At 62.2% G+C, this 26,487-nt stretch overlaps 3 protein-coding genes across 11 annotated transcripts in view; 2 read left to right on the plus strand and 1 right to left on the minus strand.

Moving 5' to 3' along the window:
• The window catches only part of DOT1L (DOT1 like histone lysine methyltransferase), a 58,053-nt gene extending 44,957 nt beyond the window's left edge, over positions 1-13,096 (plus strand). For 3 of the 8 annotated variants that reach the window (XM_082623552.1, XM_082623555.1, XM_082623558.1), the window contains 9 exons: positions 71-206; positions 510-707; positions 1,844-1,973; positions 2,678-3,255; positions 3,339-3,544; positions 6,058-6,122; positions 6,506-7,435; positions 7,545-7,675; positions 8,150-8,318. In XM_082623552.1, the coding sequence (XP_082479678.1) occupies positions 71-206; positions 510-707; positions 1,844-1,973; positions 2,678-3,255; positions 3,339-3,544; positions 6,058-6,122; positions 6,506-7,435; positions 7,545-7,675; positions 8,150-8,239 (2,464 nt within the window). In that variant the 3' untranslated portion in view covers positions 8,240-8,318. Of the gene's footprint in view, positions 1-70; positions 207-509; positions 708-1,843; positions 1,974-2,677; positions 3,256-3,338; positions 3,545-6,057; positions 6,123-6,505; positions 7,436-7,544; positions 7,676-8,149; positions 8,766-10,241 lie in introns of those variants that run through there. The other 5 variants (XM_082623559.1, XM_082623553.1, XM_082623554.1 and 2 more) reach the window with 5 other exon arrangements.
• An 89-nt stretch (positions 13,097-13,185) lies between these two features.
• PLEKHJ1 (pleckstrin homology domain containing J1) lies at positions 13,186-15,975 on the minus strand. Its single transcript, XM_082623564.1, has 6 exons — positions 15,401-15,975; positions 15,238-15,305; positions 14,989-15,055; positions 13,998-14,088; positions 13,858-13,921; positions 13,186-13,767 (listed from the first exon to the last, which is right to left on the minus strand). Exons 1-6 carry the CDS (start codon positions 15,492-15,494, stop codon positions 13,702-13,704), a joined length of 450 nt encoding a protein of 149 aa, XP_082479690.1. The 5' UTR covers positions 15,495-15,975; the 3' UTR covers positions 13,186-13,701.
• Positions 15,976-16,070: 95 nt separating this feature from the next.
• On the plus strand, positions 16,071-26,300 carry SF3A2 (splicing factor 3a subunit 2). Of its 2 annotated transcripts, none has more exons than XM_082623562.1 (9): positions 16,071-16,156; positions 20,617-20,781; positions 22,335-22,406; positions 23,137-23,183; positions 23,383-23,492; positions 24,494-24,543; positions 24,624-24,764; positions 25,243-25,311; positions 25,398-26,300. In XM_082623562.1, the coding sequence occupies exons 2-9, from the start codon at positions 20,656-20,658 to the stop codon at positions 26,175-26,177; spliced, it is 1,395 nt and encodes a 464-aa protein (XP_082479688.1). In that variant the 5' UTR covers positions 16,071-16,156; positions 20,617-20,655; the 3' UTR covers positions 26,178-26,300. The 2 variants fall into 2 exon arrangements, with proteins under 2 accessions (XP_082479688.1, XP_082479689.1); XM_082623563.1 differs by lacking the exon at positions 16,071-16,156 and adding an exon at positions 16,189-16,590.
• The last annotated feature ends 187 nt before the right edge of the window (positions 26,301-26,487 follow it).

Here is a 26,487-nt window from a genome sequence, read left to right on the forward strand (position 1 = left end):
CAGCTCTGAACGCAAAATCGCGGCTCTGAGGGCTCCCCAGAAAATGACCGAGGACACATCTGGTTTCCAGAGCTGAGCACGCCAAGGAGAACGGCCTCCCGTACCAGAGCCCCGGCATCGCCAACAGCATCAAACTGAGCCCACAGGACCCTCGGCCCTCGTCCCCTGCGGCCTTGCAGATGACGGGAGAGAAGGGCAGTGAGAAGGTGAGGCCACCGCTCTTGTGAAAGTGCCCACGCGCGCGGGGTGGTGTAGGGCTGAGAAGGCAGGTGGGAGGCTGCCTGGCCGCGCCCTAGCCCTTGGGTGAGGCTGGAAGAGTGGGATTGACTCTGGGGAAAGGAGAGGCCGGGTTGAGCAGCAGGGGAAGGGAAAAGCCTGCTGCGCTCCTGTGATGGGGTGCATGCTGGGGTGATGGGCGGGGGCCCTGGCAGGTTGGGAGGATCGCTTTGGGGTGGGGGTGACTTGTCACTGGTTGGAGGACTGCTGTGTCCCTCGGGGCGGTGCTCAAGGTCCAGTTTCCTGGTCAGCGGGAGCAGGCCGGCCCGGTGGTGTGTCTGCAGGGTTTGAAGGAGCGCACCTACGCCAGCAGTGGGGAGGCCATCACCAGCCTGCCCGTCAGCATCCCGCTCAGCACCGTGCAGCCTAGCAAGCTGCCAGTCAGCATTCCTCTGGCCAGCGTGGTGCTGCCCAGCCGCGCCGAGAAGGTGGTGAGTGAGGCCCTCGGCCTGGAAGCCTGACGTCCCCAGGCACTGTGTGTAGGCACCAAGAGAGCCGTTGCTCTTGTTCTTTCCCCTCGAGGCCCAGAGCATTCTTGTTCAATTGCACGTGGTTGAGTTTTGAGCTTATCGTGAGGCCCGAGAAAAACAGAATGTCTCATGTCCACATTTAATTCCAGTAACATTTTGCCACTTTTATCTTAGATCCTTTTAGTAAAAGGTGACGTGTGCAAACGGAGAGGGACTAAAGCTTCCAGATTCTATAGAAACTTCTCCCTTTCCTTCTAGTTGACATGTGCATTCAGCCTCACACGCATGGACTTGGAAATGACACTCTCCTGTGGAGTGGGCTGTTCCTGTCTATGGAGATGTCACACACAGCTCACCCACCTAAGGTGTTCGGTGCAGTGGGGTTTAGTACATTCACCAGTCATGCAGCCGTCTCTAGTTCCAGAACATTCCATCCCCCCCAAAGGAAGCCCATCCCCACCAGCAGTCACCCACATCCCCTCCCCAGCCCCTGACAACCACAAACCCACTCTCTGTCTCTGTGGATCTGCCTGTTCTGGACGTTTCCCATCAATGGAATCACACACCGTGGGTCCTTCTGTGTCTGGCTTCTTTCACTGAGCATCGTGTTCTCAGGGTCCATCCACGGTGTAGCGAGTGTCAGGGCTTCACCCCTTTTCATGGCTGAGTGATGCTCCACCATATAGACGGACCACATTGTGTTCATCCATCACCTGTTGGCAGTCATCTGGGGTGTTTCCACTTTGGGGCTGTTGTGAATCGTGCTGCTGAGGACGTGCGTGTGCGGGTTTTGTGTGGGTACTTGCTGTTGTCTGGCTCCATGTAGGAGTGGAGTTGCTGGGTCAGATCATAACGGCTGCCCTCACTGCTCTCCCTGCCCATTTATCCCTGGCCCAATGCTTGCCCATTAGCCAGGGCCATCCCTTAGAACCGAGGTCAGACACCTGTGCCTCACCTTGTGAGAACCTTCCCGTGGCTGCTCACCAGGCTCACACCCTGAGCGGCCACTTGCCCTTCCGTGCTCGCGGCCTTGGGCCCTTGGCACATCCTGCGGCATGTGGCCGGATCAGCTGACAACCTGCACTTTTTCTCCGCAGAGAAGCACTCCCAGCCCCGTGCCGCAGGCCCGAGAGTCCTCGTCCATGCTGGAGAAGCAGATGGGTGCTGGCGCCCACGGCTCCGGGGGCAGCGCTGCTGGGAGCAGAAGCCTCGCCCTGGCCCCCGCAGGTAAGGGCTCCCTCCCATGCGAGGACCCAGAGATGCCGGGTGGGCTCAGCACGTCAGCTGCACAGCGCAGCCCGGGGCTCGGGGGCTCCGAGCTGGGCTGTCCCGCTCTGCTCATCTCAGCGGGCTGTGCTCGGCCTGGGCCCATGCCGATCCTCTGGGCAGTGGTGTCCTCGTCCATCCGCGTTCCAGCCGGTTCTGCTCCTCCTCAGAGAGCTCCGAGTGAGGCTTCCGGGCGGGGCCCTGCGACCTAGAGGGTGCCTGTCGCCACTGCCCAGCCATGGAGCCCATCGGGGACGGCGGGCATGTGTGGTCGGGTTGCTTGCTGTGTCTGCACGGCCTGATCCACGCCTGTTCTTCTGGGGGAAAAGAGTGCAGCGAGGAGGCTGATGCTGGGACGGGCATCCCGCCTCGGGCGCTGCTGCTCTCGCGTGGGGAGGGCGTCACCGCTGGCGGTGCCCGGGGTCCACTGGCTTGTGCATGAGCTCCAGGGCCCAACCGTCCCAGGCCCAGAAGTGGGAAGAGCACACAAGTGATGGCCCAGGGGCCCCCACTTGTCCTCACCCAAACCTGGTTCCGTGGTGCCGTCTCAAGGTGCTGGGCACTGAGCGTGCAGAGAGCTGAGCTTCCTTGCACTCCGCCGGGTTTGGCCAGGTGGGCATCCTTTCCCGGACGAGCTCCCCTGAGAAAGCGTGTCCTTCCCACAGGCTTTGCCTACGCCGGCTCGGTGGCCATCAGCGGGGCCCTGGCAGGCAGCCCGGCACCGCTCGTCTCTGGAGCCGAGCCCCCGGCCCTGGATGAGTCCTCCAGCTCCGGAAGCCTCTTTGCCACTGTGGGGTCCCGTAGCTCCACCCCTCAGCACCCCCCCCTGCTGGCGCAGCCCCGCAACTGCGGCTCGGCCTCCCCTGCTCCACAGCTCTGTGCCAGTCCCCGGCTCGGCGCCCAGGGCCCGCTCCCCGATGCCAGCAAAGGAGACCTGCCCTCTGAGGCCGGCTTCTCGGATCCCGAGAGTGAAGCCAAGAGAAGGATCGTCTTCACCATCTCGGCCGGCTCTAGCAGCGCCAAGCAGTCGCCTTCCAGCAAGCACAGCCCTCTGTCCTCGGGCGCCCGTGGTGACAGCGGCCAGAGCCACGGGCAGGACAGCCGCAAGAGGGGCAGGAGGAAGCGGGCGGCGGCGGGGACCCCCGGCCTCAGCTCGGGCGTGTCCCCCAAGCGCCGGGCCCTGCCGTCCGTCGCTGGCCTCTTCACCCAGTCTTCAGGGTCCCCCCTGAACCTCAACTCCATGGTGAGGCTGGGAGTGGCGTCGGGGGCGGTAGGTCCAGGGCGCTCCAGGGGCCTGCTGACGGGCTTGTGCGTCTGACCCCTCAGGTCAGCAACATCAACCAGCCCTTGGAAATCACGGCCATCTCGTCCCCCGAGAGCTCCCTGAAGAGCTCGCCTGTCCCTTACCAGGACAACGACCAGCCACCCGTGCTCAAGAAGGAGAAGCCCCTGAGCCAGACCAACGGGGCCCACTATTCCCCACTGACCTCGGATGAGGAGCAGGGCTCTGAGGATGAGCCCGGCAGTGCCAGGCGAGTGGGGCCAATGGGGCAGGTCCTTGTGGCCAGGACGCAGTGCAGGCAGCTTCCCACCTGCCGCTGGGTGGTGGGCGCAGGGTCCTGACCTCACTTGGGGTACGTCCTGGAGCAGACAGGCCCCTTCCCGGATTATTCACTTTAACTGTGTAAGAAACAGCCCGTGAAGGGCCCAGGGCATCTGAGAGCCTCTCGCCACGTGCATGTGGGGCAGGGCTGACCCCGGAGTCTGCAGCTCCCGGGGCGGCGGCGCGAGGCGGGTGTTTCTTGGTGGCAGAGAGAAGGGGAGGGTGGCCACCACGGCGGAGAGCCAAGAGGCAGGCGTGCAGGCTCCCATCAGCGCCTGGTGTCCACTCAGCTGACGGTGAAGAGTGCTTTCTTCCTGGGTTTTTTTTTTTTGATAAGAGCTTTATTAGGTATAATTCACATACCACACTGCCCGCTTGAAAGGTGCGACCCAGTGGTTTTTGACGTATTCGTGGGGTTGTGCAGGCATCACCGCTGTCGGTTTTAGAACATTTTCATCGCCACAGAAAGAATCCCTGTACCCTTAAACACTGACTCCCCAGCCCCTCCCCCAGCCCCTGGCCCCCACAATCTACTTCCTGTCTCTGTGGATGTGACTCCTCTAGGGACCCCGTGAGTGGGATCAGGCAGCGTGTGTCCTTCTGTGTCTGGTTTATTTCACTGAGCGTCCTGTCCTCAGGTTCATCCGTGGTGTAGCAGGTGTCAGAACCTCCTTCCTTTTTAAGACTAGTATTTTTCTGTGTGTATATATCACATTTTGTTTATCCACCGTGTGTCCGTGGACGCTTGGGTTGCTTTGTTTTCAGCTGTCGTGAATCGTGCTGCTATGAACGTTCCTATACTACATGTGTTTCTACTTGCAAATGTGTTTTCAATTTACCCGGTACTTAGGCGTGGAATTGCTGGATCTCCTGTGGCGAGTCTGGGTTTAACGTTTTGAGGAACCACCAGACTTTTCCACGGCAGCTGCCCCATCTCACATTGCTGCCAACCATGCACTAGGGTGCCAGTTTCTCCACAGCCTCACCGGCACTTGTTATTTTCTGGGTTTGTTTTTAGTACGGTAGCTATTTCTGTGAGGGTGTGGTGGTGTCGTCGTGGTTTTGACCTCATCTCCCTCGTGGCTGACGATATTCAGCATCATCTGTTCCTCAGACAGATGCCTGTTCAGGTCCCGGCCCCACTCTTGAGTCGGGTTGTCTTGTGCTGCTGTTGTTATGTCGTGAGGGTTCTTTAGACGTCTACGTACCGGATCCCTCGTCAGGTACGGGATCTGCAGCTGTGTTCTCCCATCCTGTGGGTGGTGTGTTCACTCCATTGCTGGTGTCCTTTGAGGCATAGGAGTGTTCAGTGTTGACGAGGCCCCGTGTGTCGTGTATCCTTTACTATTACTATTATTTTTTAAAATTTATTTATTTTTGGCTGCGTTGGGTCTCTGTTGCTGCGTAAGGGCTTTCTCTAGTTGCGGCGAGCAGAGGCTACCCTTCGTTGAGGTGCGCAGGTTTCTCATTGCAGTGGCTTCTCTTGTTGCGGAGCAGGGTCTCTAGGCGCGCGGGCTTCAGTAGTTGTGACATGCAGGCTCAGTAGTTGTGGCTCACGGGCTTAGTTGCTCCGCGGCCTGTGGGATCTTGCCGGACCAGGCTCGAACCCGTGTCCCCTGCATTGGCAGGCGGATTCTTATCCACTGCGCCACCAGGGAAGTCCCTTTCTTTAATTTTGTTTAATGCTTAATTTATTTATTTTGGTCGCTCCGGGTCTTAGTTGTGGCATGTTTAGCTGCGGCATGTGGGATCTTTAGTTGCGGCATGCAGACTCTTAGTTGCGACACGCATGTGGGATCGAGTTCCCCCACCAGGGATCGAACCCGGGCCCCCTGCACTGGGGACGCGGAGTCTTACCTGCTGGACCGCTGGGGACGTCCCTGTGTTTTCTTTAGTTGCCTGTGTTTTCAGTGTCTTATTGAGTTACTCTTCCACGTACGAAAAGTACGTTGTACAAGTCCTGGATTCTTTGGCGAGTTCTGTGTCTCTGGAGGTCGTAGTTCTTCAGGATGGTCCACAAAAATCCTGACACGTGAAGCACACACTGCTGCGTACTTTCGTGCAGCTACGGGTACAGCTTGCTGGGGAGTTAACGTGCTAGGTGCTGCACATCTGCCTCTGTGGACGACGCAGTCTCCTAGAGCTTGAGAGCACGTTAAGCACGGAGACGGTTCTGTCTGGGACTCACGGCTGTCTCTGCGTGTTGGGAAACGGCATCCCTGCTCCTCCGCCGGGGCCCAGCTCTCAGCTGTGTCCCCCACCACAGCCGTCATCATGCCGGTACAGGCGTCACCGCACGGGCATGGGGGCGCCCAGGGGCCCTGACGGCGTGTCGTGCATTGCCGGCTTACCGACCCTGCTGGGCAATTCGGTGTAAACGTATAGCGCTCCGGTGTGCCCGCGGACTGCAAACATTCATCATCTCTTTTTTTTTCCTGATAGAATTGAGAGAAAAATTGCAACAATCTCCTTAGAAAGCAAATCTCCTCCGAAAACCTTGGAAAATGGTGAGTTTGGTGCTCCCGATGCCTGAGTTCTTGGTGCCCGGCCTCTGAGGAGCCACATGGGGCTTCCAGAGTGGTCCCTGGGCGGTGTGGGTGCCGCCCAGCCTCCTGGCCCCTTTCCCTGCGGACATGGCAGGCACTCTGGGTGCTGCCTGGGTAGATCGGGCACGTGTGGTGCTCTGTGCCGACACGCCGGCCCTCCTGCACAAGCAGCCCTGTTCCCTGAGTTTCTCCCACGGCCCCACCCTCGCCAGGTCAGCCCCGTCCTCTGCCAAGGGGCTTGTCTTGGGGGTGGGGGTCATTCCGAGCTGGCGGGGGTCTGGTCCCCGCAGCTTACGCTCTGCGCCACCCAGCCCAGGCCTCACAGCCGCTGCCTCTCCTGGCAGGGGGCGGCCTGGTGGGAAGGAAGGTGCCGGCCAGCGAGCCGGTCAACAGCAGCAAGTGGAAGTCCACCTTCTCGCCCATCTCCGACCTCGGCCTGGCCAAGGCAGCTGACAGCCCACTGCAGGCCGCCTCCGCTCTGAGCCACAACTCCCTGTTCGCTTTCCGGCCCGGCCTGGAGGAACCTGGCGCGGCTGATGCCAAGCTGGCTGCCCACCCCAGGAAGAGCTTCCCAGGCGCGCTGCCGGGGGCGGGCGGGCTGAGCCCCAGCAGCCATCCCGCCAGCGGCTTCGCCCTGGGCGGGGGCCTGGCAGCCGACCTCAGTTTACACAGCTTCAGCGATGGTGCTTCTCTCTCCCACAAGGCCCCCGAGGCGGCCGGCCTGGGCACCCCCCTGAGCTTTCCCGGCCCGCGGGGCAAGGAGGGTGGCGCTGCAGAGCCCGGCCCCTTCGTGAACAAGAGGCAGCTGGATGGACTGGCCCCGAAGGGCGAGGGGGGCCCACCTGTGTGCGGGCCCGCGGACAAGGCCTCAGCAACGCACGGCAAGGCGGGCAAGGGCCGTGACCGCGAGCCCGACGTCAAGAACGGCCACAACCTCTTCATGGCCGCCGCTGCTGCTGCTGCCGCCGCCGCCGCCGCGCCCCCCGGGGGCCTCCTCAGCGGCCCGGGCCTTGCCCCAGTGGCGTCCTCGGCAGGGGGCACAGCCCCATCCGCCCAGACCCACCGCCCCTTCCTGGGCACCTTTGCCCCCGGCCCGCAGTTCGCACTGGGCCCCATGTCCCTGCAGGCCAACCTGGGCCCGTCCGTGCTGCAGTCCCTGTTCAGCTCCGTGCCCACCGCCGGCCTGGTGCACGTCTCAACCGCCGCCACCAGACTGACCAACTCGCACGCCATGGGCAGCTTCTCCTCCGGGGTGGCCGGCGGTGCAGTCGGAGGTAGGCAGCGCCCTCCGGCCGTGCGGGACCCGCTGGGGGACGGGCCGCGGGCCGCATGCTGTCACCGGTGCCCTCCAGGACCGCTGGGTTTAACCACCGCTGTTTGCAGGTTCCCTTCCAGGGCCCCCTGAGGGGGGAGAGGCTGTGCCCGCGTATCCCCTTGGGTCCACTTTGCACCCGTCACCTCGTTCCTTTTCGCGAAACGCGGACGTGACTGTCGTGTGGGCAGAGCGCTCAGGCGTGAGTCGGCCTGTGCCAGGCTCTCTGGTCTGACGGCGTCCCTCTCGCTCTCAGGGGAGCTGGCGCCAGACGGAGCTCTCTCCTTCCTCCCTCCGGAGGTCACCTGTCAGGCCTGACGCAGCCCGGGCTCTGGGCAGCCTTGGGGCCGGCGCTGGGGAAGAGCCAAGGGCCGCGGCGCCCGCCACATGCACCGTGGCGCGTGCGTGCGGGGTGGAGAGGAGCGCAGGGAGCCACAGCCGGCCCCTCACTGGGCACGGGCGCCAGGGCTGGGCTGGGGAGGGGAGGGGAGGGGAGCCGTCCTGCAGGTAATCCCAGCGCCTGTGCTCCCGCTGCCTGCGCTTTGCCCTCACCTGTGCCGCTCGCACGCGGAGCTGGAGCTGCAGCCGCCATCGGCTTCCCCTTCTCCGCGCGCCTTCCTTGGCTTGGCTGGCGATACCCGCCTGTTGAAGCTGGGTTTTTCTCTCCTGTTTGCAGGTGCCTTTAACCACGCGGTGCCTCCCGCCTCCGCTCATCCGTTTGGAGCCAGTTTCGGCAGTGGGGCTGCATGTCGCAGCGCCACGCTGAGCCTAACCCCGCTGCAGGCGGTGGCCAGCACCCCGGCCTCTTCCTTTCAGGCCCCGTCCCCTGCGGAGCCGAGGCCGCCCCCGCCCCCTCCGCACCTGGGCCGGCCCCCTCCGGGGCAGCCCGCCCTCCACGCCCCGCCCCCTCCTAACGCCGCCTTGCCTCCGCCCCCCGCGCTGCTCCCGGCTAACTCTGAGCCCGTGCTCCTGCAGAACCTCGCGTCCCTCCCAGCTAACCAAGCTTTCTTACCTGCCTCCTCTGCTGCCTCTGTGCCGCCTGCTAACGCCTCTCTGTCCATCAAGCTCGCCTCACTTCCGCACAAGGTGTCCCGCCCCTCCTTCACGGTGCACCACCCGCCCCTGCCCGGGCTGGCCCTGGCCCAGGCCGCGCCCGTGATCCCGCAGGCCAGCTCCACGGGGCCGCCCGCCGTGTGGGTTTCCCTTGGCATGCCACCTCCATATGCCGCGCGCCTTGCGGGGGTTAAGCCGCGATAAAGACCTTGCTTAGCTAGCAGTTCGTATTCTGTAAGGTAAGGCTAGAGCTCGACCAGGCGGCCCATACGAGAACCTGAACTGACCTTGCTTTGCAGAGAGCAGGCGGGCCCGCGGGGCTCCGTGGAGGGGCCCGGGGGCCAAGGCTGCTCTCCTGCGGCCGGGAGGTGCGAAGGCGAAGAGCCAGGGAGGCAAGGGAGCCCGGGCAGCGAGAGCAGAGAGAGGGAGGGTGTGGCTGGCCCCGCCCCCTCCGGCCGCTGCCGGTGGACCCTCCCGCCAGGTCGCCCAGGGAGGGGGCCAGGAGGAGTCAGTCAGGGCTGGCGTCCTGGCCGGGTGGAGCCCAGCTCGAGCTTGCCGCCACCCTAGGCTTGGCGTCTGCAGCAGCCCAGGACCTGGGCAGCCCAGGACCTGGGGTCATGGGGGCAGCTCAGGATCCCAGCTTTGCCTTGTGTGCGCTCTTGGGCCCCTCAGCCCGTTTCCATAAACGCGCCTTATGTAGGGTTTGGGGGGAGCTCAACACGTTTAAGGCCCCAGGTACACGGCAGGCCTTCAGGATGTGGGGGTCGCGCGACGTCTGTTGGGCTCCTTAGCTAGAGGGCCTCCCTGCAGGGGCCGATGGGCAGCAGGGTGAGTGTGGTGCCAGCCCCACAGGCAGGAATGCCGGGCCGGTGGGGGGCTCTGTAGTTGTGGCCGAGGCCTGGCTCCTCCGGCCTCCAATGCGCACGGCCTGGCCTGTGCCTTTCAGACCGTCCGTGTGGGGTCAGCGGAGACAAGCGTAGGAAGTGCCTGCTTTCGGGAGCTGGACGGGGCAGGTGTCTGCGAGGCCTCCAGGGAGGGTCCTGGGCCCCGGTGCAGCTGGCCCGGCAACTGCTGGTGCCGCGTCCACATCCCCCTGGGGCCAGGACTGGAGCAGGGGTTCCGCCTGTTGTCCTTGGCTGTCTGTCGTGTTTTTAAGTGGAAACAGATGGGAGGCCGCTGGAGTCTGACGGCCTCCTGGTCAGGGTGCAGGTCATCGGACAGCCCTACCCGAGGCCTGGGGATGGGCTGTGCCTCGGTTGTTGGAAAAGCCCAGAAGGTAGGGCAGCTCAGCCTGCAGTGGCCTCGCGCCGTCAGAGGAGCTTGGAGAGGGCAGACGTGCACTGGGAGGTCGGGGGCCAGGCCCACAGTGGACGCTGCCTGCCTGCCATCCTGGCCGCGCCGGCCTCACTCCTGGGGCGTGCAGGCTTGTCCTGGAGCGCTGCCCGGCGTGGGGACCGGGGAGGGTCTCCTGGGGAGGAGGGGAGGCCAGAACCCAGCCAGCGCCCCACACGCACTGGAAGGGCCTGGGGACAGGACCTCCTGCCTCTGACGGGGCCCAGAGGCGTGGCTCAGGGTGCTGCCACCACCACATCTGCCATCTGTCGTCCGTCCGTCCGTCCGTAGGTGGCTCTGGCGCCCTGGCCTGGGGGTGCGACAGGCTCGTCTGGGCGCGGGGCTAACGCTACGCTGCCTTTCCTCCCACGCCGTGTCCGCAGGTAACTAGGATTTCTACCTCAACCGCGAGACTATGCAAGGATGGGGCGGGCTGGCGGCGCGGGGCCCCCCGCAGGACGGCGAGGATGGACGGAGGCCAGAGGACAGGCTCTACTGTGAATCAGCGCCGCGCAGAGCTGCGGAGACGGCGCGCTGGGGCCTGGCTCCAGCCTGTACTGTCGATAGTTTTAGATAAAGTATTTATCGTTTTTTAAAAAGTATAAACAATTTTGACTTATTTTATTCCACCGAAGTCGTGAAGGCAACCTATCGAGAGATGTAGATACTATATATATGAGAGAATATATGTAAGGACGTCGCCGAAGGACCGGCCCGCCGCGGAGACGCCACCAGCCGGCCCGGTGCTATCTCGTCGCCAGGCTCGCGCCTCCACGTGCTCTTGGTGCTGACTCTCCAGGTTGACCACGCCGACGCCAGGCCCTAGCGCCTGGCGTGTTCATTCCCGCCGCTCTTCCCATACCAAAGGCGGCGTCTCCAGTGGAGGCCCGCCCCGCCATCACTGTGAACGGCCTCGGCTCAGCCCTCGGGATGGCGCCTTTGGCATCGGAACGGCGGTCCTGCGCGGCAAGGCTGCGGTGGCGGAGCCTCGAGGAGGGGACCTGTTCTCAGTGGTGCTTGTGAGGAGGGTCTGGTACCCGACTCTGCTGCCTGCCTGGCTGGCTCGCTCGTGTGACAGGTGCATTTACTTTTGTACGTCTCCGCTCGCCCTGGGCTCACGCCGCAGCCCCCCGCTGCAGGGTCGGCTCCTGTGGTGGCCGGGGACGCAGGCGGGTTAGTCGTGGGTGCCTGCTGTGTCTACAGGGGAGTCACACTGACAGGTGACAGTATTTTATAGAGAGGTGATGAAAATTTATAAATTTCATAGACGGACTTCATTTATTTTTAGACTGTATGACAAATACACGGTAAACTAAAGAGAAAAAGAAGGAAAGTGAGGGGAAACCCTCACGCCTGTTCAAGTGCACAGCGGCGCTGGCCCAGGGCCCGCCTTGCTGGGGTGACACCTGCTCCACCCGAGCGGCCACGGTGGTGCTTGGGAAGGGATGCGCTGGGGGTGGCCGGTCAGGAGGGCTGCTCCCTGAGGCTCCGAGGTGGCCGGTAGGGCTCTCGGTCCCTCGAGCACAGCACCTGTGACCAGTCCTGGGTCCCTGGGTGGAGCAATGTTGTCTGTGTGCCTCCCGAGAAGCTCTTGGTCCCCGGAAAGGGCCGACATCGGCCAAAGGTGCTGACAGGGGGCCCGGACCCAAGGTGGGCGCCCCAGCGAGGGCTGAGCGTGGGCAGTCGGAGCCCCATCCTCAGGTGCTTGCCCCCCAGGCAGCACCCGTCAAGGAGCGCGGGAGGGGGACCTCTGTGTGGCGGCCTAACGTGAGCCTTCCCTGGCCTGGTCAACTTCGCACACCCTTCAGAGGTGGACGCCACGGACCCTCTGCCTGCCCGCAAGCGGGGTCAGTGTGGTGGCCGAGGCCCGGCCCCGCTTCCTGACCCCCGGGACGCAGGCCACAAGGGTCAGAGCGGGCCAGTGCGCTGCCTGTAGCCACCTCTACACCGTGCGGGGCAGCAATCAGGCTAGAGACGGAGCCTTCCTCCTGTGACCGCCCGCCCTGCCCCCTTCCCCCCAGGTCGGTGCTCCCAGTGCACAACGGTGCTGTCCTGACCCCCGGCCCCCGGCCTCTCCAAGAGGCTCCCCTCCCCGTGTCAGGAACACAGGGCTCCCGAGAAAGCTGCGGCGCTGCCAGCGGAGCCCCCATCTGAACAAAGGACACTGTACACAAACACTGCGTCACTTCGGGAGGACCACCGCGCCGCGTCCGTCCTCTGCACGCACACGCAGGCACCAGGGGACGGACGACCCGCGCGGGGCCTGCCCCACTGCGGGGCCCAGCTCGGCCTCTCCCCACCCACCCTCCGGTCCCAGCCTGAGCGCCGCCGCTGACGCCAGCCACGGGAGTAGGGCGCTGGCTGGTGTGCGTGGGGAGCGGCCCTGCGGGAGCCCCACCGCTGCTGCCGACGCGGGTGCTCCAGGTCTGACGGCTGCCGTCGCTTTGCTCAGGAAAACCTAACAACTAGGACAGCCTTCGGTCAGGGGATGCGTTCTCTGTTCAGCTATGAATTGTGACCTATTTAAGAACCCCCACCCCCCCGCCGCCCTTATTTATCCTGCCAGCCGGCCCGTCTAAAGTTAGGACTGTTTGTTCTCATTTACACATCCATCCACGCTGGCTCTCGCATCCCTGCCTTGGTTTGTAACGTAGACGGGCTTTGCTTTCTTGTTCTGGTAGCCTGTGTTTCAGCTGGGGCGCTGACTCCACCCCCTCTTCCCAAGGGAACCCCACTGCACTGCATTTCCATCTCTAGACGCTGTAATAAAATACCTGTTTTCACTTGAACCTGGTCTGGTGGCAGTGTTTCTTCCCGACCGTGACACGGCAAGGTCCTGGAGCGCAAAGAGGGTCCCGGGCTGTGATCACCATCCCCAGTTGGGGAGGACGGTCACTCCCAGCAGAAGCCCCACCTGCCGGAAGGCAGGCCCTGTGACCACAGCAGACAGTGAGTCCCACCTCAGGGAGGCCCAGCCCCTCCTTCAGGGCCGACACCTGACTAGGTCAGGCCCACCCAGGGTGGGCCTCCTTCTTGACTAACTGAAACCGACTGCTTGTGTACTTTTCACACCACCAACAAAACCCTTCCCGAAGTCCCGCCTGCACTCAGAGGGAGGCCTGTGAGCCCCAGAGGCCCTGTGGGCTGGGCCCCAGCCTCCCTACCTTTCCTGGCTCTGGGTTCTAAGCCTCCTCTCCTCTGTTCCTACTGGGCACTTAAACCTTGAACCTGGGGAGGGCCTCACTTCCCTCAGGACCCCGCTGTGACTCTGCGGGACCGGCAGCCTGGGGAGGACAGAGGTCCCTCTCTGCATTCACTGCACCGCCGTCCCGTGTGAAAAAGAGGTACCTTTATTTGAACAGAACAAACCGGCCACCCCAAAGGCGCACCTTCCAGCTCTGCCCAGAGGCGTCCGGCCGGGGCCTGCCCCTTCAGCAGGAGAATTCACAGCAGCCCCAGCACGGGCCCACGCCCTTCACAGCATCACCTAATGTTGTACATTCAGCCTGCACGGGGCAGGAGAGTTGCACCAGCCTCAGGCACCTGCCAGGGCTGGATGGACGCACCCAAGGGGCTGGACACAGCTCCTGGGAGGGGACACCTGTCCCCTGGCAGCAGCATGTGGCACTGAGGTGCCAAACCAGTCCAGTGGGTCCCAGTGCATCCAGAAGGGGCTTGCTGGGTTGTTTCTTCAAAAAGACAGCCCCTGCGGGTCCTGCGGCTTTTAAAATCTTTAAACCAAGACACCTCCCACGGCAAATCCAGGCTTGGCCAAGAAACCCGGGACCCAGGGAGGGTTCATCCAGCCCCCAGCAGGAAAGCTGAGGAGCCCCACACCCGGACTCATGCCTTCAGGCCGCTCAGCTGGAACCTGGCCTCCTCCGATATGCCGAACTGCTCCAGGGGATCCTGTGTGGGTGGACGATGGCGGGGGTGGGGGGGACGGCATGAGCCTGGGCCCAGAAGACCCCCACCTCCCACCCCTGCACCCACGCACACCTTGCCGGTCATCTTCTGGATCTCGTTCCGGTAGAAGATGAGGCTCCTCCGCATGAACTCATAACTGGGGAGGAGGGTGGTGTGAGTCCACAGGGCCTGCCCCGCCCCTGCCCCAGGCCCCCAAGGTGGCCGCACCCCACCTGGCTCGACGCAGAGCAGCCATCCACTCCTGACACTGCTCCTCACTGCAGCATTCAAAGTGATACTTCCTCTCTGGGTCCTCTAGGAAGCCTGCGGAAGGAGTAGCCCCCATCTGTCCCCGCTCCCTCCCACCTCCCCCCCACCCAGCCCTCAACTTCCTCTTGCCATTGTCCATGACTGTCCCCTTTCCAGCCCCGGCCCGCCTGGGCCCACTGCTTCCCACCAGCTGGGTGTCGGCTGAACTGTGTCCCCCAAAAGATGTATGTTCGAGTCTTAAAACATGAGACATTTCCCAAGACTATGAATCTATCTGGATGTGGAGTCACTGCAGGTCTAAGTAGTTACAAGCAGTTAAGCTGAGGTCACGCTGCACTAGAGTGAGCCTCTAATCCAACAGAACTGCTGTTCTTAAGAAAAGTGAAACCTGGACACGACCACACAAGGGAGAAGATCCCACGAAAAGGAAGGCAGAGATGGAGTGAAAATGGTCGCCAGCGACCCCCCAGAAGCCAGGAGAGAGATCATAGGGACAGATTCTCCTTCAGAAGGAACCAGCCATGCTAACACTCTTGATGTCACACTTCTTGCCCCCCAGAACTAGGAGAAATAAGTTTCTGCTGTTTAAGCCCCCTAGTCTGTGGCACTCTTCTTGCAGCCTCCCCACGGGACTAGTTACAAGCTCCGTCTTCGCCTGCTGACCCCACCCTCTCAAGACGACCCAGGAGAATCCTCCCAATCCCCCAGCACAGGGCCCTGATCCCAGGAGAAATGAAACAGTTACAGCGAGGCACCCCGAGAGGGCAGCGCTCCCCAACAAGACAAGGGCGGCGTCTCGGGTAGTGCGCTCGGCCTGGGCCCCCACCCGGAGGAGCCAGCGCGAGTGGGGCTGTCCGGGACACTGGACTCAGCCTCTGGGGACTCAGGCGGGGCCGCGCCGGGGTGGAGCGGGGAGCGACGGGGTCAAGTAGCCTCGCCCCAGGCCGCACTCACTGATGGAGAAGCCGCTGGGCTCTTCCTGAGCGACTCTGCAATGCTCCAGCAGCAGGGCTCCGACGGGCTAGGGGCAGACAGGGGCATGGGGGCGGGCACCGGGAACCTGCCCGCCCCCCGCCCTGCCCCCTGACTCCAAACCCCCGCCCTCCAACTGCGGCCGCCCCCCGCCCCAACTCCGGACCCGGACCCGGAGCCCGACCCCAACCCCCGCCCCCGCCCCCTTCCCGGCCCTCCCCGCCGCCCTACCTCCGCCTCGTCCGTCCGGAAGTAGAAGAGGAAGTTGACCACCAGCTTCACCAGCCGCCGTTTCACCACTGCGGGAACAAGGCGGGCTCGCGCGGGTTCCGCGGCTGCCCACCCCCGCCCCCCTGCCGCCCGGCCGCCCGCTCCGGCGCCCCGGGCCGCTCACCGCTGCCCTTCTTGGGGCCCCGCATGCCCAGCTCGGCTGCCATCTCGGCCGGCTGCCGGGACAGTGCCTGCAGCTCCTTCTCGTTATAGCGCATGGCGCCGCTGGGACCCAGAAAGCGGAGCGCTGGGCCGCGCCCTCCGGGCCGCCGTCCCCGCTCGCGCCGCTGCCGGCGTCAAAAGAGTCCCACGGCGTCGTCCCGGAAGCGCGGCCGGAGCTACCACGCCTGCGCGCTTCCGGACCGCTCAGCCTGTCCTACACCGGCGAGTGGCAGAAGCGTCCCGGGGGCCGCCGGGGCCGAGTAGAACCCTCGTGGGGCGCACAGGGCAGGGCAGTAGGCAAGATGGACGGTTGTCATGTAACCAGGCAACAAGGTGGACCCGGGGTGGAAACAATAAAGCACCCCCACGACCGATAGCGCCCAGTACTCAAGGGAACAGGCGGATGGGAGTGGGAAACAAGAAGCAACTCGCTATCCCGCGAGAACTGGCTCCGCGCGAGTTTGGCCGACCGAAAGGACATTGAGAGCCGATGCGCACGCGCGCTTCGGCTTCCGGCCTGCACTCTCTGCTGCCCGCTTTCCTCCAGCCTCCGAAGCGTCTAGCCCGCGCCGCTGGGCGGGGCGGGCATGCGCACACGGAAGACCCCGCCCCACCTGCCCTCGGAAGTGCTTCCTTAGCCCGCGGTGCGCATGTGCAGAACGAAGTCGGCGCGGCCGCAGAGGTGGTGGCCTAACAGCCGACGGCAGTTCGGCCGCGGGTGAGAGTTAAGAGCCGCGCGGGGCTAGGGCGGCGACCGCGAGGGGCTCCCTGGAGGGGAGTGGGCGAGGGGCGCCTCGGCAGGGGCGCGGGCTGGGGGCAGGCGCTGGCTCCCAGTCCCCGCCCGGCGCTGGGCAGGCCCGACCCCCCCACCCCGCCCGCTAGGAGCTCCGGCTGCAAAGGCCCGTTGGGTCGGGTTGGGTCAGGTTGGGTCGGGTGGCGGCTCCCGTGGTCCGGGGCGCCTTCTCTGCGCTCGGGAACTCGTCCGTTGGTTTGCTGGCTCTGTGGTCCGGGACTCACCTGGATAGGGGTGACGGCGGCCCCAGTTCCAGGCCCACCGAGTAGAAAGGAAGGTCCGGAGGCGGAGCGTCCGGCACCGCACCCGAGACCACCAGAGCCCGTTAGCTGGGCCCGTTTCGCAAGCGAAGCCCTGAGGTTAAGTGACTTCCCCGCTTGTCAGTCTAGGTTTCTTATACCATTCTTCCTCCTGTCCCCGAAAGCTCATTAACTTCTTCACTTTTCCTATTCGCCTGATTTTGTTTGCTTGTTGTTAAACCTTTGTACTCAAAGCGTTTTCACCCCACACGCCTAGCGGTTGTATTTTCCCACAGTTTGAAACAAATGGATGCCTTTTTTCCTTTCCCCCGTGGAAACTTCCCTCTCAAAGCTGGCATCCTCCTGCTCCGGTCGGGACTGGAGCCCCACCTTGCAGCTGAGTAGCTGTCCTAGAACCTGCTGTCCGGGCTTCCCTGGTCTGGCTTGTTTTCAGTGTGACCATCTACTCCCCTTCCTTTCTTCCATCAGAGCTCATCAGGTAGCTTTTGAAGAAGTCGACTTTTTTTTATATTGAGCTCTCGGTTAGCTGAAAACGGCTTTATTTACCCTCACAGTCAGAAGTGTGGGTGTAAAGTTCCAGATCAAAAGCCCCCTGTGGGAATTGTGAAAGCATTGCCCGTCATAGGAGTTCCGTGCTGTCCCGAAGGGTCTCGTCCCGTTCTGGTTTCCGACCTCTTGTTTCTGATTTTCTTTCTGTCTAGTAGAAACTCTAGGTTTTCGTTAGTGTTGTGAAATTTCATGGTTTCTTCGTTTGAGAGTGTTTTTCTGTTTTTTCTGAAAATTAGGTCCTTTCAGTCCTGGGGTATTTTCTTTTATTTCATAGGTCATGCCTTTGATGATATTCTCCCACGTTTGTTCTTTTTAGTTGTTATTTCATGTGGGTCTATAGTTGATTTACAACATCGTGTTAGTTTCGGGCGTACAGCAAAGTGATTTATACACATACATGTGTCCGCTCTTTTTCAGGTTCTTTTCGCATATAGGTCATTGCAGAGCATTGAGCAGAGTTCCCTGTGTATGCAGGAGGTCCGTATTGATTATCTTTTTTTTTTTGAATAAAGTTATTTATTTTATTTATTTATTTTTGGCCGCGTCGGGTCTTTGTTGCTGCGCGCGGGCTTTCTCAAGTTGTGGCGAGCAGGGGCTACTCTTCGTTGCAGTGCGCGGGCTTCTCGTCGTGGCGGCTTCTGTTGTTGCGGAGCACGGGCTCTAGGTGCACAGGCTTCAGTAGTTGTGGCTCACGGACTCAGTAGTTGTGGCTTGCGGGCTCTGGAGCGCAGGCTTAGTAGTTGGGGCGCATGGGCTTAGCTGCTCCGCGGCATGTGGGATCTTCCTGGTCCAGGGCTCGAACCCGTGTCCCCTGCATTGGCAGGCAGATTCTTAACCACTGCGCCACCAGGGAAGCCCTGGTTATCTGTTTTAAATATAGTAGTGTGTCCCCGTTTCGTTCTGTTTTCAGTCCGGGATTTCTAGGTTCTTGCTTTGCCTCTTATTATTTTCCTATTATTGTTGTTACTGTTGTTCATTTTCCTGTTCTTCATTATGAAAGCCTCGTTTGACTCTTACCTTCAAGCGCTCGTATTCATTGTTTTGTCAGGTTCATCACGTATTTGCTTTTAAAGGGTTTGTCTTTTTTTTTACCTTTATTTGTTTATTTATTTAGGCTGCACCGGGTCTTAGTTGTGGCATGCGGACTCTTAGTTGCAGCATGTGGGATCTAGTTCCCCGACCAGGGATGAAACCCAGGCCCCCTGCATTGGGAGCGCGGAGTCTTACCCACTGGACCACCAGGGAAGTCCCAGGGTTCGTCTGGTTTTAATTCACCGTGCTCACCTTTGGCACCTGTTCTAGTTTCACGATGTGGTAACGTCTCCTGTCATCCGGGAGGACGTTAGCATCTTTTATTGACGTTTCCACCAGGTTTCTTTTTTCTCTGATACACACGTTTCTTTGCATGTGTTTATGTGAAGTTACCAGTCTTTGTGGAGAGCAGTGCTTCTCATTCTAGTGAGCTCAGTGGGCCTGGCAGGGTGCTGGGGTTTGGGGAGTGCGGGGGGCCCCAACCGTCAGTGTCTGAGAATACTGTCTCTGGTACTCTCTTCCCAGAAAAGACTCCTGATCTCCCCTGGGCTGGGAGCACCAGCTGGGTCTCCTGCCTGCTGGACACAGACCAAGGGAAGGGGTGTTGCCTGCTGCTTAGCGGGTGGGTTTTTTGTTTATTTTTCTGTTTGTTTGTTTGTTTGTTATTTTGGCTGCATCAGGTCTTCGTTGCTGCGCGGGCTTTCTCTGGTTGCAGCGAGCGGGGGCTACTCTTTGTTGCGGCGCGTGGGCTTCTCATTGCGGTGGCTTCTCCTCTCGTGGAGCAGGGGCTCTGGGTACACGGGCTTCAGTAGTTGTGGCTCACAGGTTCTAGAGCGCAGGCTCAGTAGTCGTGGCGCACGGGCTTAGTTGCTCTGCGGCATGTGGGATCTTCCCAGACCAGGGCTCGAACCCATGTCCCCTGCATTGGCCGGCGGATTCTTAACCACTGCGCCACCAGGGAAGCCCCAGCGAGTGGGTTTTGATGGACCTGCCCCCTTTTCACCCTGGCCTCATCTCAGTCTCTGATAGGTACTGGCATTCACTGTAATGTGGTGAGTGATCAAGTATTTGTTTGCGTTTGGGTTTCCTGAGCCAGTCAGATCCTCTCCTCAGGTGCTTTCACAATACCTGTGGCACGTACTCCCGACTAGAACAAGAGCTTGTTCTGGCTGCTTAAGAAGAAACTGGGCTCCCCCCAAACTGACTGGAACTCTTGGCTCTGTTAGTGTTTTGCCTTTACCAGTTGGCGGCTCTGGGTGGACTTGGCGTGAAATAAAAAGTCTAGTCCTGGGATTCTGCAGCCAACTAGGTCACCCCACTGGTCACCATATGTGAGGGTTTTGTAAACTCATCAAGTCACACTGCGGGTCAGTGGCACAGCTGGCTGGTGCCTGGACTGTTCGTTTCCTGTGGTCGGTGCAGCAAACCACCACAAACCTAGTGGCTTAAACGACCTAAGTTCATGATGCAGCTCTGGAGGTCAGAAGTTCAACGTGAGTCTCACTGAGCTTTATTCCTTCCGGAGGCTCCAGGGGAGCATCGGTTCCCGCCTTTTCCAGCTTCTCGAGGCGCCGCATCCCTGGCTCGCGGCCCGTCCTCCATCCTCACAGCTGGCAGCGCAGCATCTCCCGTCTCTCTCTGCCTCTGACCCCCCCCCCGCCTCCCTCTTATAAGGACCCTGTGATGACACTAGGCCCCTTGGGGAATCCAGGGTCCTCCCCATCTCAGGGGCCTTAACTTAACCCCACCTGCAAAATCTCCTCTGCCCTGTGAGGTGACACGTCCAGGAACCCCTGCGATAGGGCCATCTTTGGCAGGGGTCATATTCACTCCTGGGCCCCATCCCTGTGAATTTACCCCAACAGAGACAAGATACCAGGGGCCTGGGGCCAACATTGACCAGTGGGAAAGGTAGTGTAAGATGAGAGAGAGGTTCCTGGAGGTTGGGTCTGAACTGAGCCTGAAGGAGGGTGGGAAACAGTGGCTGGGCTGGAAGAGACATCAAGGGCTCGGGAGAGCCTTCCTCGGCCGCGAACGAGCCGTGAACATCTTGTGCGTTAGGCAGTGGGGGGTGGGGGATAGGTTGGTAGATGTGTTCCTTGTTTCCAGCAAATGTACAGCTGAGCCAGAGAAGCAGAATTTAGGCTGCGAGAAGTAAGTGTAAGACGATCAGAAAGGGAATTCAGAGGAGGGAGTGAACAGCACGGGCTTGGGCGGTCTGGGGAGGCTTCCTGGAGGAGGTGAGACTAATTAGTGAGAGCTTGGTCTCATTTTGCCCTTTGCCATTTCGGGTCCTTGGGCCTTTGCACTCCTCAGGCTGGGAGGACTTCCTCAGTCCACCCACAGGGTCACCTGGAGATGCCCTGTTTCTTCTTCTTTCTCATTTCCATGTGCCTGGCCCATCGTGGACCCTCGGCCACTGAAAGAGACTTGGTGAAGCCTGGGCGTGGGGCTGAGGGCGGCGAGAGTGGGGTGGGGGATGAGGCTGAACCAGGAGGGTGAGGCCTCCTGCGCAGCCTCACAGCCGCCCCTTGGCCTCCACAGGTTTCCTCTCTGGTCTGGTAGAGCCCCAGGGTCCTCACCATGGACTTCCAGCATCGCCCCGGAGGCAAGACCGGGAGCGGGGGCGTGGCCTCCTCCTCTGAGAGCAACCGGGACCGTAGGGAGCGCCTCCGGCAGCTGGCCCTGGAGACCATCGACATCAACAAGGTACCCGTGCCCTCCCACCGCCTGGGCCCACCCTGCACCAGGGAGCTTCACCTGGAGTGGCAGCTCTCAGTGTCCACCAGAGGCCGGCTGCTGTTCGTAGCCCACGTTTGAAGGGTCTGTTACCGCAGGAAGCTATACTTAACCAGAGGTGTGGGGAGTCGCCAGTGGTGGGGGCTCTGATGGCACCACGGGCAGCGAAGGACAGCAGCTTATCCGTACAGAGCTGTAGGGAGACAGACCTCTGCCTCAGCCCTGGGGACACGTATGTGGGTCTCCCTGGGCACTGTGGGGTGTGCAGCAGCATCCCTGCCCTGCCCCCGTGCCAGATGCCAGGAGCTCCCCAGTCACAGCGGCCACAGATGTCCCCATATGTCGCTCAGTGTCCCCTGGGGGGCGGAATCACCTCCGGTGAGACACCAGGGATAGGGATTCCACTGACCCCAGGAGACTGGGTTCCATGACCACGTGACCTCTGCGGTCCTGGGATGCTGCACACATTTCAGTCCACACCTGAGTGGGAGGGAGAGGAGGTGATACAGATGCTGGGGGCCCCCCTGGTTTACACCAGCTGACTATCGGGGATTTATCCTGGTGTCCAGTGTGAGCAGGGAGCAGACTCAAGATTTTCGCGAATAACTGACTAAGGGTTTCTCAGCTTGGACGTGCGGCCAGGTCATTCCCTGGGGCGTGGGGGCCATCACGGGCACTGTGGGGTGTGGAGCAGCACCCTCACCTCCACACTTGATGCCAGGAGCCCCCCAACTCGTGACAACCACTGACGTCCCCAGACATTGCCCAGTGGACCCTGGAGGCAGAGTTGTCCTCGATGTGCCCCTTGGTGTTCAGTGTATGGGTCCTCTTAGACTTCGAAACGCCCTGGGGTGTGTCGAGCCCTCACCGTGTGCCGGGCAACCCCAAAGCCCCTCGCAGGCCTGGCCTGGGAGGTCAGTTCTGTTTCTCTCCCCATTTTCCAGATGAGGAAACAGAGTTGAGGGTGGGATTGTCATCGCCAATGACAACACGGTCCCTGGCGGTGGAGTTGAGATCTGAACCCCTGCCGTCTGCTCTGCGCCTCTTGGGTGGTCACCAGTTGGCCCTGGAGCCCCTGCCCCACTCACGGGATGTGCAGAGACGGGGTCCCCTAGGGCCTCAGGTTGGCCCGCTTGCTTCTCCTCTGCCCGCGTCCGGCTGTGCTGCGGCACGAGGAGTGCGGGCCTGGTCGGCGCTGTGGAGATGGATGAGCGGCGGTGCTGTTTCGGCTCTGCCTCCTGGACCCCAGGCTGCCGAGGACCCCTCCCCGGAGCTTGCTGCAGGGGCGCATGGTCAGCCCCAGCCCCACTCAGTGGACTCTGCGGTGTCGAGGGTTCCCAGGGGCCGCGGTGCTGCCTTGGGGGCTCCTGCTTGTCCTCTGCCCGCCCTCTTCTGCCGCGAGCGTTTGCCCGGAAGGGAGTGGTGTTGTCTCAGCGCCCGCCAGGGGCAGCCGTGCTTCTCTCACGCCCGTGCGGGGTCCCCAGGGCCCCTTCCACCGCATAACAAGCGTGCTTCCTCCGCAGGACCCGTACTTCATGAAGAACCATCTGGGCTCCTACGAGTGCAAGCTGTGCCTGACGCTGCACAACAATGAGGTGCGGGCCTGCCCCGCCCCTGCCCCGCCCCACCTGCGCTGCTGTGGACTCCGAGTCCTTCGGTCCATTTCCTTCAGTAGCGGTGGCACCGCTGCCACAGATGTGTATCTGGGAACGTGGGGACACCCTGGGACGTTCCACGTCAGGATCGGGGTCATGAAGTTTAGCCAATGTGGCTCTAGTTTGCGCCTTTGAAGCAGGCGAGAGTCTGATGCTCCCTCGCGCTGGGCCCCTCTCCTGGCACGAGTAGGTCCCTTTGTCCCTTTTCTCGTGTGGAGGACGTGCTTTGTTTCCGGTGGTTCCCAGTCCTGGACGGCAGCACTGAATTGAACAGCCTGATACGGGAGGGTCTCCCCGCGGCATTGGGGCTGCTCATCCTCCGGGAAGGACCGTCCTGGGCATGCTGTCCTCGGGGGTCAGAACCCCCCCCCACCGCCCCCCAGTTGAGAACCACTGATTCGCGTGTCTCATCCCTGGGGCATCGTGGAGATGGCATCACGGGACATGATCACTCCCGGGTTTCCCCACCACTTCCAAGCAGTGTCCACAGCCCACACTGTGAGACTGCTTGCGTCGCACCCTCCGGAGGCCTGCCTCACCTCCGGCTTTTGGGGGTCTCGTTCCCCTGTGTGCAGACCCACTAGTGCTCGTCTACTCAGCAGCGATCGGGTGCCTACCGGCACCTCCCTGCTTGCTTTGTCTTGAGCTGTGTGTCCCTCTCCCGTTCTAGGGGAGTTACCTCGCGCACACACAAGGGAAAAAGCATCAGACCAACTTGTGAGTACCTCGCACCCCTTCCCATGCCCGGCGCTCACCCCCACCAGAGCTGTCACCTCACTTGACCCCCGTCCCCCCTGACCTTGAAGCTCCAAGGTTGGCTGGGGCAGGGCGGGGGTGTGGCACTCCTGGCACCTGGGCCTGTGGCCTTGGCGGCCTGTGTGGAGGGGCCTCAGCACCATGTCCGTCCCACCTGCAGGGCCCGGCGAGCAGCCAAGGAGGCCAAGGAGGCCCCAGCCCAGCCGGCGCCAGAGAAGGTCAAGGTGGAGGTGAAGAAGTTCGTGAAGATCGGCCGCCCGGGCTACAAAGGTAAGGATGCTCTGTGGCCTTGGCGGGCAGCCTCACACCCATCCACACCCACACCCACACCCACACTATCCACCTCTGGGGAGTGTCTCCACTCACTTCCTGTCAGAGGGCTTCTTTCCCTGGGGGCCGGGACCCGCCTTCCTGCCTTGAACTTTCACACACATGCCGAGGAGGGGCGGGGAGCGTGGTGTCCTGTCCGGTCCGAGCCTGTCGCCATTCGTTATGCTCCTAGCAAAGGTGGGTGAGCCTGTGGGACGCGACCGCGGGCCCTGGTGTGGCTCTTTCCTCTGACCTCGGAACTGGGTGCTGGCTCTTCTTCACCTGAGTAGAAAGGAAGAGGGGGTGAGGGTCTGCGCGTGCAGCAGCACCTGTGTTACCTGGTTTGGAAAGCCAGTCAAGCGGCCCAGCTGGAGTACAGGGGATACATGGGACCGTGTTGCCGGGTGGGGGGAAGGCAGGCCACCTGATAGGTGTCTTGGTAAGGTGGGGACATCCTGCGTGTGGCTGGCGTTTCGGGGAGTGGCGTGCAAAGGCCCTGGGGTGGGCCTGCTTGGTGAGCCAGGACAGGGATGGTACTATTCCCCTGGGGAGGCCACCACAGGCTTTTTGGCCAGTCCAGGCCATCTGGTGTCTTCCTGGGTGTAGTGGGGAGACACTGAGCACCCATGTGGAAAGCAGCCCAAAGCCACAGATCTCTGGCAGTGGGCATCCTCTCCTAGAAGTGGGGGCACAGTCTTGACCCTCACACTCGGTGCTCCCCAGGTCGGGGGGGGCGGGCAGTGGGGAGACCTCCCTCCCACCACCACCCCCACCCGTGTGATCTGGGGCAGATGGCACCCGGGGTGCAGCCCTCCCAGCCCTGGGTGGTGCCCGTCCAGCTGCGGATGGCTCTTGTGCTTCCCCAGCCAGGTGACCACCCCCAGGCCTGCTCTCCCATTTGTGGGTGGTGTTAGGCCAGCCCCAGGGCCCCTTAGCTGGTCCTGACACCTCCTGTGTTGCAGTGACCAAGCAGAGGGACACGGAGATGGGTCAGCAGAGCCTCCTCTTCCAGGTGAGCAAAGGCTGGGGACTCAGTCCTGAGGGGAGGGGCTCCCTGAGAGGCGGTGCTGCCACCCGGCCGTGTCCCCACAGATCGACTACCCCGAGATCGCCGAGGGCATCATGCCCCGCCACCGCTTCATGTCCGCCTACGAGCAGAGGATCGAGCCCCCAGACCGGCGCTGGCAGTACCTGCTCATGGCCGCCGAGCCCTACGAGACCATCGCCTTCAAGGTAGCGTGCTGGACCCCCGAGAGGTGGGGAGCCGGCTGAGGAGTCTGCTCCATCCTGGCAGCTGGCCTCTGGCCCACTCCAGGATGCCCCTTCCTGCCAGGGCCAGGGGTATCCCTCTGGGCCCTTGCCTCTTGAGGGGGTGGCAAAGGATAAGGCAGTGTGAGGGCCAGGGGCTGGGCGTCCGAGGTGGGTGTCCGCCAAGAAGCAAAGACCCCTGACGTAGCCCCAGCAGTAAGGTGTCACTGCTGCTGGTTGTTTGTGGATTCCGTGACTGGATCTGGTTCCCAGACGGACGTTAATGGGGTAGTGTAGATCACGACTTTCTCGGGGTTGCAGGTTTGCTGAGCAGTGCAGCAAGGACATCAGTCGACTCTGTCACCCCTGAGCTAGACCCTGTCCCCTCACAGAAGGGCCTCCTCAGCCGGGCCATCTCGTGGTCCTGAGGGCCCGTCTCTGCCCCCTGTTCCACCCCACGCAGGTGCCGAGCAGGGAGATTGACAAGGCTGAAGGCAAGTTTTGGACTCACTGGAACCGGGAAACTAAGCAGGTGAGTCACTGCAGGTCCAGGCAGTTCCCGAACCTTCTCCCAGCCCAAGGCCCAGGGGCTGCGCTCAGCCTCTCCTTTCTGTCCAGTTTTTCCTCCAGTTCCACTTTAAGATGGAGAAGCCACCGGCCCCGCCGAGCCTCCCTGCCGGGCCTCCTGGGGTGAAGCGGCCCCCACCCCCGCTGATGAATGGTTTGCCCCCTCGGCCGCCACTGCCTGAGTCGTTGCCCCCGCCCCCGCCAGGAGGCCTGCCTCTGCCCCCTATGCCGCCCAGTGGGCCTGCATCCTCGGGGCCCCCGGGCCCTCCTCAGCTGCCCCCACCGGCTCCCGGTGTCCACCCCCCAGCACCAGTGGTCCACCCCCCAGCGTCTGGAGTACACCCCCCAGCTCCTGGGGTCCACCCGCCAGCACCAGTGGTCCACCCACCAGCATCTGGGGTCCACCCCCCTGCTCCAGGGGTCCATCCCCCAGCCCCGGGGGTCCACCCTCCAGCGCCAGGGGTCCACCCTCCAGCCCCCGGGGTCCATCCTCCCCCATCTGCTGGGGTTCATCCCCAGGCCCCAGGGGTGCACCCACCAGCTCCTGCAGTTCACCCCCAGGCCCCGGGGGTCCATCCACCAGCTCCCGGGGTCCACCCCCCAGCCCCAGGGATCCACCCCCAGCCTCCTGGGGTCCACCCCCCACCTCCTGGGGTCCACCCATCAGCTCCTGGGGTCCATCCTCCAGCTCCTGGGGTCCATCCCCAGCCTCCTGGAGTTCACCCCTCAAATCCTGGGGTGCACCCCCCGACTCCCATGCCCCCGATGCTGAGGCCCCCGCTGCCCTCCGAAGGCCCTGGGAACATTCCTCCCCCTCCCCCAACCAACTGAAAAGCCACCCCTGTCCCAGCAAGTTTGGCCTTGTTTTCCTGTGTCCCGCCCCCCAGAGTGAAGTTGAGTTTTTTGTACAGGGCTGGGCCGTGTTCCCAGAGCCCATTAAAGAGTCTCTGCTAACCATGGAGTGCACTGCTATGTGGGCTGGCCGGCCAGCCGGCCGGCGGGTGGGTGGGCGGGAAGCACCCACTTGCTGTGGGTGAACACGCATGGCTGCCCTCCGCCACCTATGGGGGTGGCTCAGGGTTGGGGCCCCACCAGGACCCCAGGGGGTGGCCGCTGGCAATGCTGTGCCCTGGAGGCTGCT

Source organism: Mesoplodon mirus, assembly GCF_964341445.2.
Source record: "Mesoplodon mirus genome assembly, chromosome: 5".
NCBI classification, from domain to species: Eukaryota; Metazoa; Chordata; class Mammalia; order Artiodactyla; family Ziphiidae; genus Mesoplodon; species Mesoplodon mirus.